Below are 17,469 nucleotides of genomic sequence, written 5' to 3' on the forward strand. Positions count from 1 at the left end.
CCTACAGCTAGGGCAAGGAGTCCCCAAGTGTATGGGGGAATTCACATTGCCTGCAGTGCTCTGCGCCGGAAGTAATGCGAGTACATACATACTTGCGGCGGACTGGAAGTCAAGTATGTATATGGTGACGCAAATATTTTTTTTAAACGAACCACCGCAGTTTTTCACGTCCAGCATGCACAGAAGCATATTTTAGAAATGCGCTTCTGCGCACGTCATCAATTCGCCAACAGGAAGGGAGCGTCACTTCCTGCTTGGCCAGCTGCCAGACGGGAATTACCGCATACTAACACGGTAATCAATGATGCCTGTTTTTGGCGGTGCGTCCCCCACCTTACCGCTACTGCCAATCCGCAGTGTGAAAACTACCTGAGGCTCTGTTCCCACTTGTGCCGGACCACATGTGGCCAGCAGGAGGGGAAAATGTAGTGACCGTTCTGATGGTCCACCGTCTGACTGGAGCCCGTGGCAGATGTGCTCCCCCATGGGAGAATGCATCGGTCTGCTCTGTATTATTGCGGACTGCACAAAGTGTGGATCCTTTGCAGCACGACGACTGAAGGTTCCTAGTTACAAAATAGGAGCCACTCTCTGTCTATTTAGTGATGAGAGGAGAACGGACAAAAAAAATGTCCATTCTCCACTCAAGTGGGAACACAGCCTGATGGTTCACAAATACATTGTTTCACCAAATCAGCTGCATAAACAGAAGTACATGAAGTGGTGGGGAATGCTGATGGGAATGGACATGTACACTTTATAATGCAAATAACACCGCATTTATACTACAATTAAAGACCCTCAAAATGTATTTGCTAATTATAGGTCATAACCCTTTGTTTATTAGGGGTTTCCCAAATATGAACAAAAATATAATCAACCTATATTAATATGCTATAAACTACTATTACTAGTAGTATATATGTATGTATGTATATGTGTATGTATATATATATATATATATATATATATATATATATATATATATATATATACACACACATATATATATATACACATATATACACACACATATATATATATATATATATATACATATACATATATACACACACATATATACACACACATATATACACACATATACACACACATATACACACACACACACACTACTATTAACCCATTCGCGTTCCGTCGTTTTCACTTGAGAAATGTTAACCTCCCATTCATTAGCCTATAACTTTATCACTACTTATCACAATGAACGGATCTATATCTTGTTTTTTCCGCCACCAATTAGGCTTTCTTTGGGGGGTACATTTTGCTAAGAGCCACTTTACTGTAAATGCATTTTAACAGGAAGAACAAGAAAAAAATGGAAAAAATCATTATTTCTCAGTTTTCAGCCATTATAGTTAAAATAATACATGCCTCCATAATTAAAACTCACGTATTGTATTTGCCCATATGTCCCAGTTATTACACCGTTAAAATTATGTCCCTATCACAATGTATGGCGACAATATTTTATTTGGAAATAAAGGTGCATTTTTTCCGTTTTGCATCTATCACTATTTACAAGTTTAAAATAAAAAAAAAATATATAGAAATATATCATCTTTACATTGATATTTAAAAAGTTTAGACCCTTAGGTAAATATTTACATGTTTTTTTTTTATTGTAATGGTTTTTTTTTTTTTTTTTTTATATTAAACATTTTATTTGGGTAGTTTTGAGAGGGTGGGATGTAAACAATATGTTTATAATGTAAATGTGTGTTTAGTTGTAGTATTACTTTTTGGCCACAAGATGGCGGCCATGAGTTTGTTTACATGACGTCACTCTAAGGGTAACATACGCTTAGAGCGACGCATGGGGGAGGTAACAGCCAGAAAAGGCGCAGCTTCCGAGAGAAGCTGTCGCTTTTTTAGCGGGGGAGAGGAATCAGTGATCGGGCACCATAGCCCGATTCACTGATTGCCTGGCTAACGAACCGCGGGCCGGGAGCGCGCGTGCAATCGGCCCCAATGGTTCCTGGACATAGTTTTTATGTCCAGGAACCAAAATAGGTTAACTGTAAACTTTCCACGGTGTTTGGTGAGATAACTCAAGCAACCACCATAAAATCCACCATCACAGTCCTCATACTTCAGTGGAAGTAGAAGTAGCCAGTAGTACCCTCAATATTAAGTAGCCAGAGGTGCCCCCAAGTATTACTGTATTTTTCGGACTATAAAACGCTCCTGACCACAAGACGCACCTAGGTTTAGAGGACAAAAACCAGGGGAAAAAAAATATATACTAAACCTGGTGCATCCATGGTGCAGGAGCATCTTGTGGACTATGCCCCCTTTGTAATTCATGCCCCTTGTACATCTTCTGTCCCCCATGTGTCCGCCTCTGTCCTCTGTGTTTCCGTGTCCTGTGTTTGTCCTCCTGTGTCCTCCTCTGCATGAGCACAGTACAGAAAGTCCCAGATGTTGCGGCGGGTTGGAGGTTCATATTGGCAGGCATTCACAGGTCAGGAACTACCTGCATTTGGACTATAAGATGCAGTAACTTTTTCCCCCCACTTTTGAGATAGAAAAAGTGAGTTTTATAGTCCAAAAAATACAGTAGGTAGCTAGAGAAACCTCAGTATTAAGTAGCTAGAGTTGCCCCTCACTCAAAAGGAGATCTTGTCAGTGGAATGCAGAGAGCCAGGTGAGTAACCTCTTATTTACATTCTCATCAGGACTCTGCACAGGCAGGGAGGGATGAAGGAGCTCGAGGAAAGGAGTGAGTCACCTTTCGTGCCTACAGTGCCTCATGGTAAATCTGGCCCTGCCGGCCCCCCCGGCCCCCCAGTAACAAATTGTTCATGCAACTATTGGGGAAAGGGGGTCGTTTTGGGGAGGGGTTGTATTTTGAACACCAATTGCTTTGCGTGTTGGGGTTGGGTTGTCTTTTAGGCTGCTGGGGAAAGTGGGTACCAGATGAATAGGATGACTTGTAACATGTATAATCACATGTATTTTAGTCAGTGCTTTACAGCACAACCCTCCAGTACCACTTAGCAAAATAAGCATAAGATTGCTGCAAACTGATTCCTGATTCTCCCCAACAATAGTTTACACTGCCTAGGTTTAAAGTAATGTTTTCTACTTCATTTTATGTATACTCCGGCGCCCCAGCAGTCTAAAGTATGTTGACCCAGCCCTTGACTGAAAACGTTTGGGGACCCCTGCTGTAAAATGTACTATACTAATTGGGTAGGGCCTTTCTTTGCCCTCAAAAGAGCCTCAGATCCTTGTGGCAGGGATTTCTCAAGATGGTGGATGCAGTCCTTTGATATTTAGGTCCACAGTGACATGATTGCATCACGCAGCGCTTCTGCAGCTTTATCAGTTGCCTTTTCCCAAACCACCACCAGCCCGGGCAGGTTATCTTCATGTGTTCATGTTGATGATGCCAACATCAGAGGTTACCATTGATGTGCCTTAGCAAAAACTGAGATTCATTACACCAGGCTATGTTTTTAAAGTCGTCAATAGTCCAGTTTTACTGAGCCTGTGCCAAATTCAGCCTCAATTTTCTGTTCTTGCCAGATATCAAAATCACCACCATTGTGGTGTTTGACTCAAATATTAATTGAAACTCCTGACTTGTAGCTGCATAATTGTAGATATTGCACTGTGCCACTTGATTGACTGGTTAAATGGCTGCATAAATAAGCAGATATCTAGGAGGTCCTAAGGGCCCGTTTCCACTAACGCGAATCTGTATGCATTTTCTGCATGCAGATTCGCATGACAATACAAGTCAATAGGCATGTTTTCATTACACGTGAAATTCTCTACCCCTGCAGAAAAAAAAAAAAACAAAAAAAAAGTCGCCTCTAACAATTTTCACGCCGTTTAACCACTTAAGGACTGCAGTCATAAAACCCCTTAAGGACCAGAGCCTTTTTTTCCATTCGGACCACTGCAGCTTTCACGGTTTATTGCTCAGTCATACAACCTACCACCTAAATGAATTTTACCTCCTTTTCTTGTCACTAATACAGCTTTCTTTTGGTGCTATTTGATTGCTGCTGCGAGTTTTACTTTTTATTATATTCATCAAAAAAGACATGAATTTTGTCAAAAAAATGACTTTTTTAACTTTCTGTGCTGACATTTTTCAAATAAAGTAAAATTTCCTATACATTTGAGCGGGAAAGTTATTCTGCTACATGTCTTTGATAAAAAAAAAACCATTCAGTGTATATTTATTGGATTGGGTAAAAGTTATAGCGTTTACAAACTATGGTGCCAAAAGTGAATTTTCCCATTTTCAAGCATCTCTGACTTTTCTGCGCACCTGTCAGGTTTCATGAGGGGCTAAAATTCCAGGATAGTACAAATCCCCCCCAAATGACCCCATTTTGGAAAGAGGACATCCCAAAGTATTCAGTGAGAGGCATGGTGAGTTCATAGAAGATTTTATTTTTTGTCACAAGTTAGCGGAAAATGACACTTTGTAACAAAAAAAAAAAAAAAAAAAAAAGTTTCCATTTCTTCTAACTTGCGACAAAAAAAAATGAAATCTGCCACGGACTCACTATGCTACTCTCTGAATACCTTGAAGTGTCTACTTTCCAAAATGGGGTCATTTGTGGGGTGTGTTCACTGTCCTGGCATTTAGGGGGGTGCCTAATTGTAAGCACCCCTGTAAAGCCTAAAGATGCTCATTGGACTTTGGGCCCCTTAGCGCAGTTAGGCTGCAAAAAAGTGCCACACATGTGGTATTGCCGTACTCAGGTGAAGTAGTATAATGTGTTTTGGGGTGTATTTTTACACATACCCATGCTGGGTGGGAGAAATATCTCCGTAAATGACAATTGTTTTATTTTTTTTTACACACAATTGTCAATTTATAGAGATATTTCTCCCACTCAGCATGGGTATGTGGAAAAATACACCCCAAAACACATTATACTACTTCTCCTGAGTACGGCGATACCACATGTGTGGCACTTTTTTGCACCCTAACTGCGCTAAGGGGCCCAAAGTCCAATGAGTACCTTTAGGATTTCACAGGTCATTCTGAGAAATTTCGTTTCAAGACTGCTCCTCACGGTTTAGGGCCCCTAAAATGCCAGGACAGTATAGGAATCCCACAAATTACCCCATTTTAGAAAGAAGACACCCCAAGGTATTCCATTAGGAGGATGGTAAGTTCATAGAAGATTTTTTTTTTTTGTCACAAGTTAGCGGAAATTGATTTTAATTGTTTTTTTTTCACAAAGTGTCATTTTCCGCTAACTTGTGACAAAAATAAAATCTTCTATGAACTCACCATACTCCTAACGGAATACCTTGGGGGTGTCTTCTTTCTAAAATGGGGTCATTTGTGGGGTTCCTATACTGCCCTGGCATTTTAGGGGCCCTAAACCGTGAGGAGTAGTCTTGAAACCAAATGTCGCAAAATGACCTGTGAAATCCTAAAGGTACTCATTGGACTTTGGGCCCCTTAGCGCACTTAGGGTGCAAAAAAGTGCCACACATGTGGTACCGCCGTACTCAGGAGAAGTAGTAGAATGTGTTTTGGGGTGTATTTTTACACATACAGATGCTAGGTGGGAGAAATATCTCTGTAAATGACAATTATTTGATTTTTTTTACACACAATTGTCCATTTACAGAGAGATTTATCCCACCCAGCATGGGTATGTATAAAAATACACCTCAAAACACATTATACTACTTCTTCTGAGTACGGCGATACCACATGTGTGACACTTTTTTTGCAACCTAGGTGCGCTAAGGGGCCTAACGTCCTATTCACAGGTCATTTTGAGGCATTTGGATTCTAGACTACTCCTCACGGTTTAGGGCCCCTAAAATGCCAGGGCAGTATAGGAACCCCACAAGTGACCCCATTTTAGAAAGAAGACACCCCAAGGTATTCCGTTAGGGGTATGGTGAGTTCATAGAAGATTTTTTTTTGTCACAAGTTAGCGGAAAATGACACTTTGTGAAAAAAAACAACAATACATATCAATTTCCGCTAATTTGTGACAAAAAATAAAATCTTCTATGAACTCACCATACTCCTAACGGAATACCTTGGGGTGTCTTCTTTCTAGAATGGGGTCATTTGTGGGGTTCCAATAATGCCCTGGCATTTTAGGGGCCCTAAACCGTGAAGAGTAGTCTTGAACCCAAATGTCTCAAAATGACCTGTGAAATCCTAAAGGTACTCATTGGACTTTGGGCCCCTTAGCACAGTTAGGCTGCAAAAAAGTGTCACACATGTGGTATCGCCGTACTCAGAAGAAGTAGTATAATGTGTTTTGTGGTGTATTTTTACATATAACCATGCTGGGTGGGAGAAATATCTCTGTAAATGACACATTTTTGATTTTTTTTTACACACAATTTACAGAGAGATTACTCCCACCCAGCATGGGTATGTGTAAAAATACACCACAAAACACATTATACTACTTCTCCTGAGTATGGCGATACTACATGTGTGACACTTTTTTGCAGCCTAGGTGCGCTAAGGGGCCCAACGTCCTATTCACAGGTCATTTTGAGGCATTTGTTTTCTAGACTACTCCCCACGGTTTAGGGCCCCTAAAATGCCAGGGCAGTATAGGAACCCCACAAGTGACCCCATTTTAGAAAGACGACACCCCAAGGTATTCCGTTAGGGGTATGGTGAGTTCATAGAAGATTTTATTTTTTGTCACAAGTTAGTGAAAAATGACACTTTGTGAAAAAAACAATAAAAATCCAATTTCCGCTAACTTTTGACAAAAAATAAAATCTTCTATGAACTCATCATACACCTAACAGAATACCTTGGGGTGTCTTCTTTCTAAAATGGGGTCACTTGTAGGGTTCCTATACTGCCCTGGCATTTTACGGGCCCAAAACTGTGAGTAGTCTGGAAACCAAATTTCTCAAAATGACTGTTCAGGGGTATAAGCATCTGCAAATTTTGATGACAGGTGGTCTATGAGGGGGCAAATTTTGTGGAAACGGTCATAAGCAGGGTGGCCTCTTAGATGACAGGATGTATTGGGCCTGATCTGATGGATAGGAGTGCTAGGGGGGTGACAGGAGGTGATTGATGGGTGTCTCAGGGGGCGGTTAGAGGGGAAAATAGATGCAATCAATGCACTGGGGAGGTGATCGGAAGGGGGTCTGAGGGGGATCTGAGGGTTTGGCTGAGTGATCAGGAGCCCACACGGGGCAAATTAGGGCCTGATCTGATGGGTAGGTGTGCTAGGGGGTGACAGGAGGTGATTTATGGGTGTCTCAAGGTGTGATTAGAGGGGGGAAATAGATGCAAGCAATGCACTAGCGAGGTGATCAGGGCTGGGGTCTGAGGGCGTTCTGAGGTGTGGGCGGGTGATTGGGTGCCCGCAAGGGGCAGATTAGGGTCTAATCTGATGGGTAACAGTGACAGGTGGTGATAGGGGGTGATTGATGGGTAATTAGTGGGTGTTTAGAGGAGAGAAGAGATGTAAACACTGCACTTGGGAGGTGATCTGATGTCGGATCTGCGGGCGATCTATTGGTGTGGGTGGGTGATCAGATTGCCCGCAAGGGGCAGGTTAGGGGCTGATTGATGGGTGGCAGTGACAGGGGGTGATTGATGGGTGGCAGTGACAGGGGGTGATTGACAGGTGATCAGTGGGTTATTACAGGGAAGAACGGATGTAAATAATGCACTGGCGAATCGATAAGGGGGGGTTTGAGGGCAATCTGAGCGTGTGGGCGGGCGATTGGGTGCCCGCAAGGGTCTAATCTGATGGGTAACAGTGACAGGTGGTGATAGGGGGTGATTGATGGGTGATTGATGGGTAATTAGTGGGTGTTTAGAGGAGAGAATAGATGTAAACGATGGATTTGGGAGGTGATCTGATGTCGGATCTGCGGGCGATCTATTGGTGTGGGTGGGTGATCAGATTGCCCGCAAGGGGCAGGTTAGGGGCTGATTGATGGGTGGCAGTGACAGGGGGTGATTGATGGGTGGCAGTGACAGGGGGTGATTGACAGGTGATCAGTGGGTTATTACAGGGAAGAACGGATGTAAATAATGCACTGGCGAATCGATAAGGGGGGGTTTGAGGGCAATCTGAGCGTGTGGGCGGGCGATTGGGTGCCCGCAAGGGTCTAATCTGATGGGTAACAGTGACAGGTGGTGATAGGGGGTGATTGATGGGTGATTGATGGGTAATTAGTGGGTGTTTAGAGGAGAGAATAGATGTAAACGATGGATTTGGGAGGTGATCTGATGTCGGATCTGCGGGTGATCTATTGGTGTGGGTGGGTGATCAGATTGCCCGCAAGGGGCAGGTTAGGGGCTGATTGATGGGTGGCAGTGACAGGGGGTGATTGATGGGTGGCAGTGACAGGGGGTGATTGACAGGTGATCAGTGGGTTATTACAGGGAAGAACGGATGTAAATAATGCACTGGCGAATCGATAAGGGGGGGGGTTGAGGGCAATCTGAGCGTGTGGGCGGGCGATTGGGTGCCCGCAAGGGTCTAATCTGATGGGTAACAGTGACAGGTGGTGATAGGGGGTGATTGATGGGTGATTGATGGGTAATAAGTGGGTGTTTAGAGGAGAGAATAGATGTAAACGATGGATTTGGGAGGTGATCTGATGTCGGATCTGCGGGCGATCTATTGGTGTGGGTGGGTGATCAGATTGCCCGCAAGGGGCAGGTTAGGGGCTGATTGATGGGTGGCAGTGACAGGGGGTGATTGACGGGTGATTGACGGGTGATCAGGGGGGATAGATGCATACAGTACACAGGGGGGGGGGGAGGGTCTGGGGGGGTCTGGGGAGAATCTGAGGGGTGGGGGGGTGATCAGGAGAGAGCAGGGGGCAGTTTAGGGACTAAAAAAAAAATAGCGTTGACAGATAGTGACAGGGAGTGATTGATGGGTGATTAGGGGGGTGATTGTGTGCAAATGGTGGTCTGGGGGGTGGGCAGGGGGGGGGTCTGAGGGGTACTGTGGGCGATCAGGGGGCAGGGGGGGGGCAGATCAGTGTGTTTGGGTGCAGACTAGGGTGGCTGCAGCCTGCCCTGGTGGTCCCTCGGACACTGGGACCACCAGGGCAGGAGGCAGCCTGTATAATACACTTTGTAAACATTACAAAGCGTACTATACGCTTCCTATCCGGGGATCGTCGGGTTAACAACCCGCCGGCTCTTCCGATTGGCCGGCGGGTTGACGTCGCGGGTGGGCGGAGCCTATTGCCGGTGGATGCGCGCGCATCCCAGCGCGCGATCCCCGGCCAGAGAGTGCCCCAGGACCTGCCGCCAATCTGCGTTACGTGGTCCTGGGGCTGCCACTTTGCCGCCGCCAATATGAAGTAGGCGGTCGGCAAGTGGTTAAGCAGTTTTGCGTTAACACGTACGTGTTTACATATGCGGAAGTCAATAGTAATGAATGGCAACGGTAAAATAAAAAATTTGAGTACTCATGCAAATTTCGCATGAAAAAAACCCCAGCAAACGCAAGCGAATTTGCATACACATGCGGATTCGCAGGCTTTTTCTCTATGCAGATTCCCCTAGGTATGGTGGAAACAGGCCCTAATAAAGTGGTCTTGTGTGTAATCATGCTATCATTTGTTGAAGAAAATCAATCTACAGTAGTAACACCAGTTACTCAAGATATAGGTTAATAGAGCAAAAAAGTAGTTCATATGAAAAAAATGTTCACTTTCTAAACCAGAATCTAAACATGCTAAACTGGGCTAATACCATTTGTGTAACAATTGTACCTTTTATAAAAAAAATAAAAAAAAAAAGTGTCCAAAATCTCCCTACTCCAAACTATCTCCTGCAAAAGTAGAATACAATATTTATGACAAATCAACACGGAAAATAAAATGTATATTGTGCTTTTCTCATGAGAGACTCAAAGCGCTTGAACTGCAGCCACTAGAGCGCGCTCAGTAGGCATTGACAGTGTTAGGGAGTCTAGCCCAGAGACTCCTTACTGAATAGGTGCTGGCTTACTGAACGGGAAGAGACAAGATTTGAACCCCGGTCTCCTGTGTCAGAGACAGAGCTCTTAACCATTTCACTTTCCAGCCACATTTATTAATGAGGTCTCAAAGAAACCACATTGAACCCTTTCATTTACTGTAAATCATAGTTACAGTGGGTTGCAAAAGTATTCGCCCGCCTTGAAACATGAATCAATTTTATTGGAATTCCACATGAAAGACCAACACAAAGTGGTGTACACATGAGAAGTGGAACGAAAATCATACATGATTCCAAACATTTTTTTACAAATAAATAACTGCGAAGTGGTGTGTGCATAATTATTCGGCCCCCTTTGATCTGAGTGCAGTCAGTTGCCTATAGACATTGCCTGATAAGTGCTAATAACTAAACAGAGTGCACCTGTGTGTAATCTGTCAGTACAAATACAGCTGCTCTGTGAGGGCCTCAGAGGTTGTCTAAGAGAATATTGGGAGCAACAACACCGTGAAGTCCAAAGAACATACAAGACAGGTCCAAGACAGGTCAGGGATCAAGTTATTGAAAAATTTAAAGCAGGCTAAGGGTACAAAAAGATTTCCAAAGCCTTGAACATCCCAAGGAGCACTGTTCAAGCGATCATTCAGAAATGGAAGGAGTATGGCACAACTGTAAACCTACCAAGACAAGGCCATCCACCTAAACTCACAGGCCGAACAAGGAGGGCGCTGATCAGAAATGCAGTCAAGGCCTCTTGGTGACATGGTGACTCTGGACAAGCTGCAGAGATCTACAGCTCAGGTGGGAGACTCTGTCCATAGGACAACTATTAGTCATGCACTGTACAAAGTTGGCCTTTATGGAAGAGTGGCAAGAAGAAAAGCATTGTTAACAGAAAGCATAAGAAGTTCCGTTTGCAGTTTGCCACAAGCCATGTGGGGGACACAGCAACCATGTGGAAGAAGGTGCTCTGGTCAGATGAGACCAAAATGGAACTTTTTGGCCAAAATGCAAAACGCTATGCGTGGCAGAAAACTAACACTGCACATCACTCTGAACACACCATCCCCACTGTCAAATATGGTGGTGGCAGCATCATGCTCGGGGGGTGCATCTTTTCAGCAGGGACAGGGAAGCTGGTCAGAGTTGATGGGAAGATGGATGGAGCCAAATACAGGGCAAACTTGGAAGAAAACCTCTTGGAGACTGCAAAAGACTTGAGACTGGGGCGGAGGTTCACCTTCCAGCAGGACAATGACCCTAAACATAAAGCCAGGGCAACAATGGAATGGTTTAAAACAAAACATATCTATGTGTTAGAATGGCCCCGTCAAAGTCCAGATCTAAATCCAATCAAGAATATGTGGCAAGATCTGAAAACTGCTGTTCACAAACGCTGTCCATCTAATCTGACTGAGCTGGAGCTATTTTGCAAAGAAGAATGGGCAAGGATTTCAGTCTCTAGATGTGCAAAGCTGGTAGAGACATACCCTAAAAGACTGGTAGCTGTAATTGCAGCAAAAGGTGGTTCTACAAAGTATTGACTCAGAGGGCCAAATAATTACACATACCCCACTTTGCAGTTATTTATTTGTAAAAAAAAATGTTTGGAATGATGTATGATTTTTGATCCACTTCTCACATGTACACCACTTTGTATTAGTCTTTCATGTGAAATTCCAATAAAATTGATGCATGTTTGTGGCAGTAATGTGAAAAAAATGTGGAAAACTTCAAGGGGGCCGAATACTTTTGCAACCCACTGTATATGGGATATAGAAAATACACTGTGCAACGGTGTGCTTCAGAAATGTAAGGGGGAAAAACACATTGGAAATAAGTCATAAAATGTAATTTACTAGTGGACAACTATGGTCAACACAAAAGAGAAAAGACAAGTGTCAGGTAAATAGAAACTAACAATTTTATTAATGATCTAAGTATATATTACACTTGTATGCAGTGTATGTATAAAACATGTATTTTATACAAGATGAGAATCAGTGTGTACAGAGAAGGTAGCTAGATAAAAGTAATCTTACACTATTATACAATATTGTTACTTTAGAAAGGACTAGTTGATTTGCAGCTTGCACTGTTTTGTGGGGAAAAAAACCCTGTATATGTTATTGCATGGCCTTGGCACTGCAACAGATAATGAAATGTGCAAACCTGTAGCCATGAAATTCAACTTTTTTTAGGAGGTAAAATTCAAATTCTTTCACAATGCATTTGCAGGTTTACAGCTCAATTCAAGGAAAACTTCTTGTTCTAGCTTTGGATAGTGTGGGAAGGCACAAGAACTACTCTTCTTATCTGTATTCTTATCTTTGAGAATTCCCGGCACTTCCTGTTTAGAAAAGCAGTAAGAAATTCTCTTCTCTTTAAAAGAGTCAGAAGCCCTCCTCCTCGTAGCTCATCCATTTAACCAACAGGTGTGTTCATTACATTGTGATATTCTAGCTCCAACTACTAGTGTTGACCTGCTCAGAATATTAGAATTCAGAACCTTGTTCTAAATTCTTCCAATCAGAACCTGAATCTTCATATATGTACACTGTGGCAGGGGGTTTTAACTCACCTTTGTTGCTTCCTCTGGTCACTGTGCAGTCCAGCTCCTTATATACTTCCACATGAAGGTATATGAGAGCTGGGAAACAACGTGGAGGACCGCGCACAGAGGCGGCAACAAGGGTGAGTTAACACTCCCTGCCTCGGTGCGCATGTACAAACATTCGGAACCTGATCGGAAGAATTCAGAACGAGGTTCCAAGTTCGAAAATTCTGAACACGTCAACACTACTAACTACCATTTCGTGAGTACCAATAATTAGTAGGGATGGTCAGTGAGATGCAAATAATTCATACTTGATGCAGGGTTATGCAAATGGACCAAACAAATTCCACTGGTCCATTTTCAAGACGCATACATTTACATACATAATGTGGAAGACTGAATTATTTGCACTTCATTGTCTATTCCCAACTAATTAGCTAAATGAGGAAATCCATTCTAGTCATCTCCTGTCCACTGAAGGATAGACTGCTTACTCACCATCCCAGCCACCAGATATTCACCTGACTTATTTATAACTGCTGAGAGGTATGGGAAGATGGGGTAGAATAAGATCCAATAACTAGAACAACCCAGGTAGGAAGTTGATTGTACATTTTAAAGCACTCCGGAAGGAGAACAGATAACTGTATTTACATTGTTAAGTGCAGTAAACGTACAAGCCTCTTTCATATTGAAACACATAAATAACAGGAGTTGTAACACTTAATCATTATGTAAATAAGCATACAGAAAGGAAGATATTTTTGACACAGTGAAAAATTTAATCTTACATTCAGTGTACTTAAAACCCAATGCTGCCCCTTGCAAGTGAATACCCCAGTTTGTTGCGGTTTCCAATGAAGGACATAAAGCCAACATATGTCTCAATTAAAAGAGGTTGATTTAAGATCAGGGCTCCATTAGCTCGGCCTGGCACTGGGTTTGCCTTGTGTGCCTCCTGTACAGCATTTATAAGGTGAGCAGCAAAGTGTGACACCTGCAAACAAAGAAAGGAAGAATTGCATCAGTACTGTTATTTTTAAGAAGAGGGAAAAAAAAAACATAAATTGCAGTTGTTCGCATTGTTGGTCACATTAGATGTGGCTCCGTAAGGCAGAAGCCTAGCTTTTGAACAGGAGCTGCTGAGAGGCAGTGAAATCACTGCCTTCGGCCTCCAGTGTGGAAATAGGCCTAAATGTTCTGCACAGAGTGCACATCCAAGTATAATGGGTAATGTAATGTAAGCATGCAGCAGGTGTGCCTGGGACCCAGGACATCCTTGGCCCAGAGTTAAGAGCTGAAATAATGTTATGACACGTACAATAAATTCAAATAATAAGAAAGCTATGGAGAGAGAAAGATCAGCTTGTTTTTCCACAGTCAGCTGCTCCATTTACACAGTGATTTTGCAACTTTCAAATGAGAAATTTGGAAGGAGCAATGAAGGGCTCTTTTGCACTATGGTGTAATATGTTGGCGCTTTATAAATACAGAAATAAATAATGGTGTTGCGGTAAAGTTGCAGTAAGCTGTTTTTTTTTTTTTTTTTTACTGCTAGAGGCTGCTAAGTGAATGAAAGACTATGGTGACTTTCATACTCCATGAAATGCGAAGTGGGGCAATGGAAGTAATTAATTGCCACAATCCCACTGCTAAGTCAACAGTGCATTACCGCATGATTCACGTGTAATGAAAGTCTATGGTGACTCAGTAAGTGTAAATGACGCATGCATGGACCTGTCAGGAATCCGTGATGTACTTGCTCTCCAGCAGGGAGTACGTCACTGAATCAGAGCAGACCTAAGCATATGACCCCGTCGGAGATTCTGCTGCAGGGTCATATAAAATACTGACCCGTGCGGTGCAGCCTGCCATGGGATCACAGCACAAGCGTAAAAGCAGCCTTAGAGGAAAGTGATTTGTGACCATCGCTCTGAAAATTGTGCAGGACCTGTGATGGCGATTTAGACAAATCACAATTGCTCTGTAGGTCCCGCTCCATTCACTCAAATTGGCCTTTGCGCTTTTGGAATTGTCGGCGATTGCTTTTGATTACAAAACTTGGCCTAAAGCGTTGTAGTGGGCTATAGCCCTAAGCCTGCATTCATAGCTCCAACCACCTCTCATACTGTGTGTGGTACAAGTTCTCACTGTGAAGTACCTTATTTTGCACTGATTTCTGCCTCACACAGTGGCTTCTGCAAGCATTAGGGTTATAAAAAAAAAGAAAATTCATAATTAACATTCATGTATGTCTCCTTGAAGTACTACTTGGAAAACTTTAGTTTCTCTTTAAAGCGGACATCCAGCATAATTAACTAAAACCTGCAACCTCCTAGTGAAATAAAGTTATAGTTATCTGAGCAGCCTTGTCCTGAGGACCCTGCATAGCTCGACTTCCGGAGCCTGGCCCCCCTCCCCCTCTCCCCAGAAAAAAATGCCAAGCTATTTGCTTCACTACACTAACTACACCACAGGTAAAAGCCACACTAATCATACAATTATCTTAAAGAGACTCTGTAACAAAATGTTCAGCCTTATTTCTATCCATCCTATGAGTTCCTATACCTGTTCTAATGTGTTCTGGCTTACTGCAGCCTTTTCTAGTTGCACTGTCTCTGTATTACATCTAATCTTCTTTCCTTTGTTGAGCCTTGTCAGCCCAGAGAGGAATGCGCTATGATAGGGAGAAGCTATGCACACCTCCCCCACGCCCCCTGCAGGCTCTGTGTGTGTGCTGTATTAGTCACAGCCAGCCTGTCTGTGACCTTGTGAACAGCTGTGAGTGCAGAAAGATCAGTTCAAAGCCCAGACAAGCAGCCAAGGCAACAAGTGGGAGAAATATTACAGCAGTGAAGTCACATTTGAGAGGAGCCTCTGCAAACAGGCACTTGCTCTGATGATGTATTTCCTGCTTGGCGGCCATCTTCATTGTTTACAAAAACAATAAATAAAACAGTGATTTTATCACCAAGAAAGCAGCAGGAGCAGAGGGGGCTAGGAGAAGTCTACAAACAGGCTGGTACTTTTATTTATGTAAGATCTTCACAGTACAGATTCTCTTTAAGACGTTGCAAAGAGGGACGTGTTTAGGAAGTACAAACAAAAAAAAGGATGCAGGAAGGGATGGATGGCAAGAACAGTCTGTAAGGCAGTGTGAGACGCACACAGCATAGATACTGACTATGCAGCATCAAGGTGCAGTGACAAGTGGCTGGAGCTTGCAGTTATGTATGGTGGAGCCCCTAAGTCTAAAGGTGGGTACACACGTCAGATAAAAGTCTTTGGAAAATGAAAGATCACAGACCAATTTTACCCCCTTCCATGTAGTATGAGAGCCATACTCTACACAGTCTATTCTATGGAGCTGAACTCCCCATCAGATAAAAATCTTTGCAAGATCCTGCATACAAAGATGCTGTACATATGCAACAGATCATTATCTGTAAAAGATCAGTTCCTGCAAAAGATCCGTTCCTGCAAAATTCATTCAAAGTCTATGATATCTGCAGAACTCATACACAACTTGTTTAATGGACCATCATGTGCAGATCAGACAATTATCTGCAGATCTGAAGATCCAACCTGGTGGATCTGATCTGCAGATAATTGTCCGTTAAACAAGGTGTGTATGAGATCTGCAGATATCATAGACTATGAATGCATTTTGCAGGAACGGATCTTCTGCAGGAACTGATCTTTTGCAGATAATGATCTGTTGCATGTGTACAGCATCTTTGTATGCAGGATCTTGCAAAGATTTTTATCTGATGGGGAGTTCAGCTCCATAGAATAGACTGTGTAGAGTATGGCTTTCATACTACATGGAAGGGGGTAAAATTTGTCTGTGATCTTTCATTTCCCAAAGACTTTTATCTGACGTGTGTACCCACCTTAAGACATACTGTATCTCTAACAGGGGCATCTCTAGGCAAGAGCCTTCAGTAGTGGGGTTAGTTGGCTTAATCCTACTGTGCCTAATGGGAATCCATCCCTGACTGTAGATGTATATCCTATAAACATTCACTCTACCTATATTTGTAATTCAAACTTGCAAGTATCCTTTAAAACACTTTACCTAAACATTTTAAAGGTTAACAATATGAAAAAAAGGTCTGAGTATCTGCATGATTTTACTATTTACTACTAGTTCGCTAGCTACCTGGAAAACAAAAATATATAAATAACTTATCCTAATGTAGCTCAAAACACCCTCTAGTGGAAATGTAAAGCAAATGCTCAGGATCATGGTGTTAACCTACAGCACTTCTTGTAATTTGTGGAAATAAATTAATATGACAAGGCAGAAGTGATGGCCTTATTAGTTATAATAAAACTCATTGGCCCAAAACAGGCTTGATTCCCAGCTACATGCTCGTTTCTATTTGTAAATGTTCCAGAGTTCATGTTTCAGGAAAAATGCCATCCTCCTACAGGCTGCAGAGGTTGCACAGCTTTACAGCCCACAGATCAGAATTCCTCACAAGCCTTGTCATAGGAGTAGAACACTATGCATGACCTCACCAGAAGTAACTATAGAGATCTTCCATTTTCATTTCACCTGCCCACACACCTATCAGACCATTAGCATGCTTTTCATCAGCCCACCATTACTCACTAAGAAGGAAACTCCTTTTGTATATATTTATAAATATGTAATAAGCCAACACATTCTAATGCAAATATTAAGGATGGTGGTAAAACTCATGTGTATACATACATAGAAGATGTGCATTTGTTCCAGTGTGGTATGCTCTGTAAATTTCGTTATTTCTATGCCGTTGTCACTTTAAGAGTGGGAAAAAAATTAACCTGTGTACATCTGCTGGTAGGAAAGGAAAAAAAGTGCCCCTAGGCCGGGGGTACTTACCGTGGGAGATGGAAACTTCTGGATCCTAAAGAGGCTTCCCCCGTTTTAAGCAGAGGGAATCCAGAGCTGGCTCCCCTGAAACGCAGCTAGTCA

At 42.7% G+C, this 17,469-nt stretch overlaps 1 protein-coding gene across 1 annotated transcript in view; it reads right to left on the minus strand.

The window, feature by feature from the left end:
* Nucleotides 1-11,850: 11,850 nt before the first annotated feature.
* The window catches only part of TPRG1 (tumor protein p63 regulated 1), a 104,481-nt gene continuing 98,862 nt past the window's right edge, over nt 11,851-17,469 (minus strand). The window contains exon 6 of the mRNA XM_068281213.1: nt 11,851-13,503. Coding sequence (XP_068137314.1) covers nt 13,309-13,503 — 195 coding nt within the window. The 3' untranslated portion in view covers nt 11,851-13,308. The remainder of the gene's footprint in view (nt 13,504-17,469) is intronic.

The sequence above is a fragment of the Hyperolius riggenbachi genome, chromosome 4 (assembly GCF_040937935.1).
Source record: "Hyperolius riggenbachi isolate aHypRig1 chromosome 4, aHypRig1.pri, whole genome shotgun sequence".
Taxonomy (NCBI): domain Eukaryota; kingdom Metazoa; phylum Chordata; class Amphibia; order Anura; family Hyperoliidae; genus Hyperolius; species Hyperolius riggenbachi.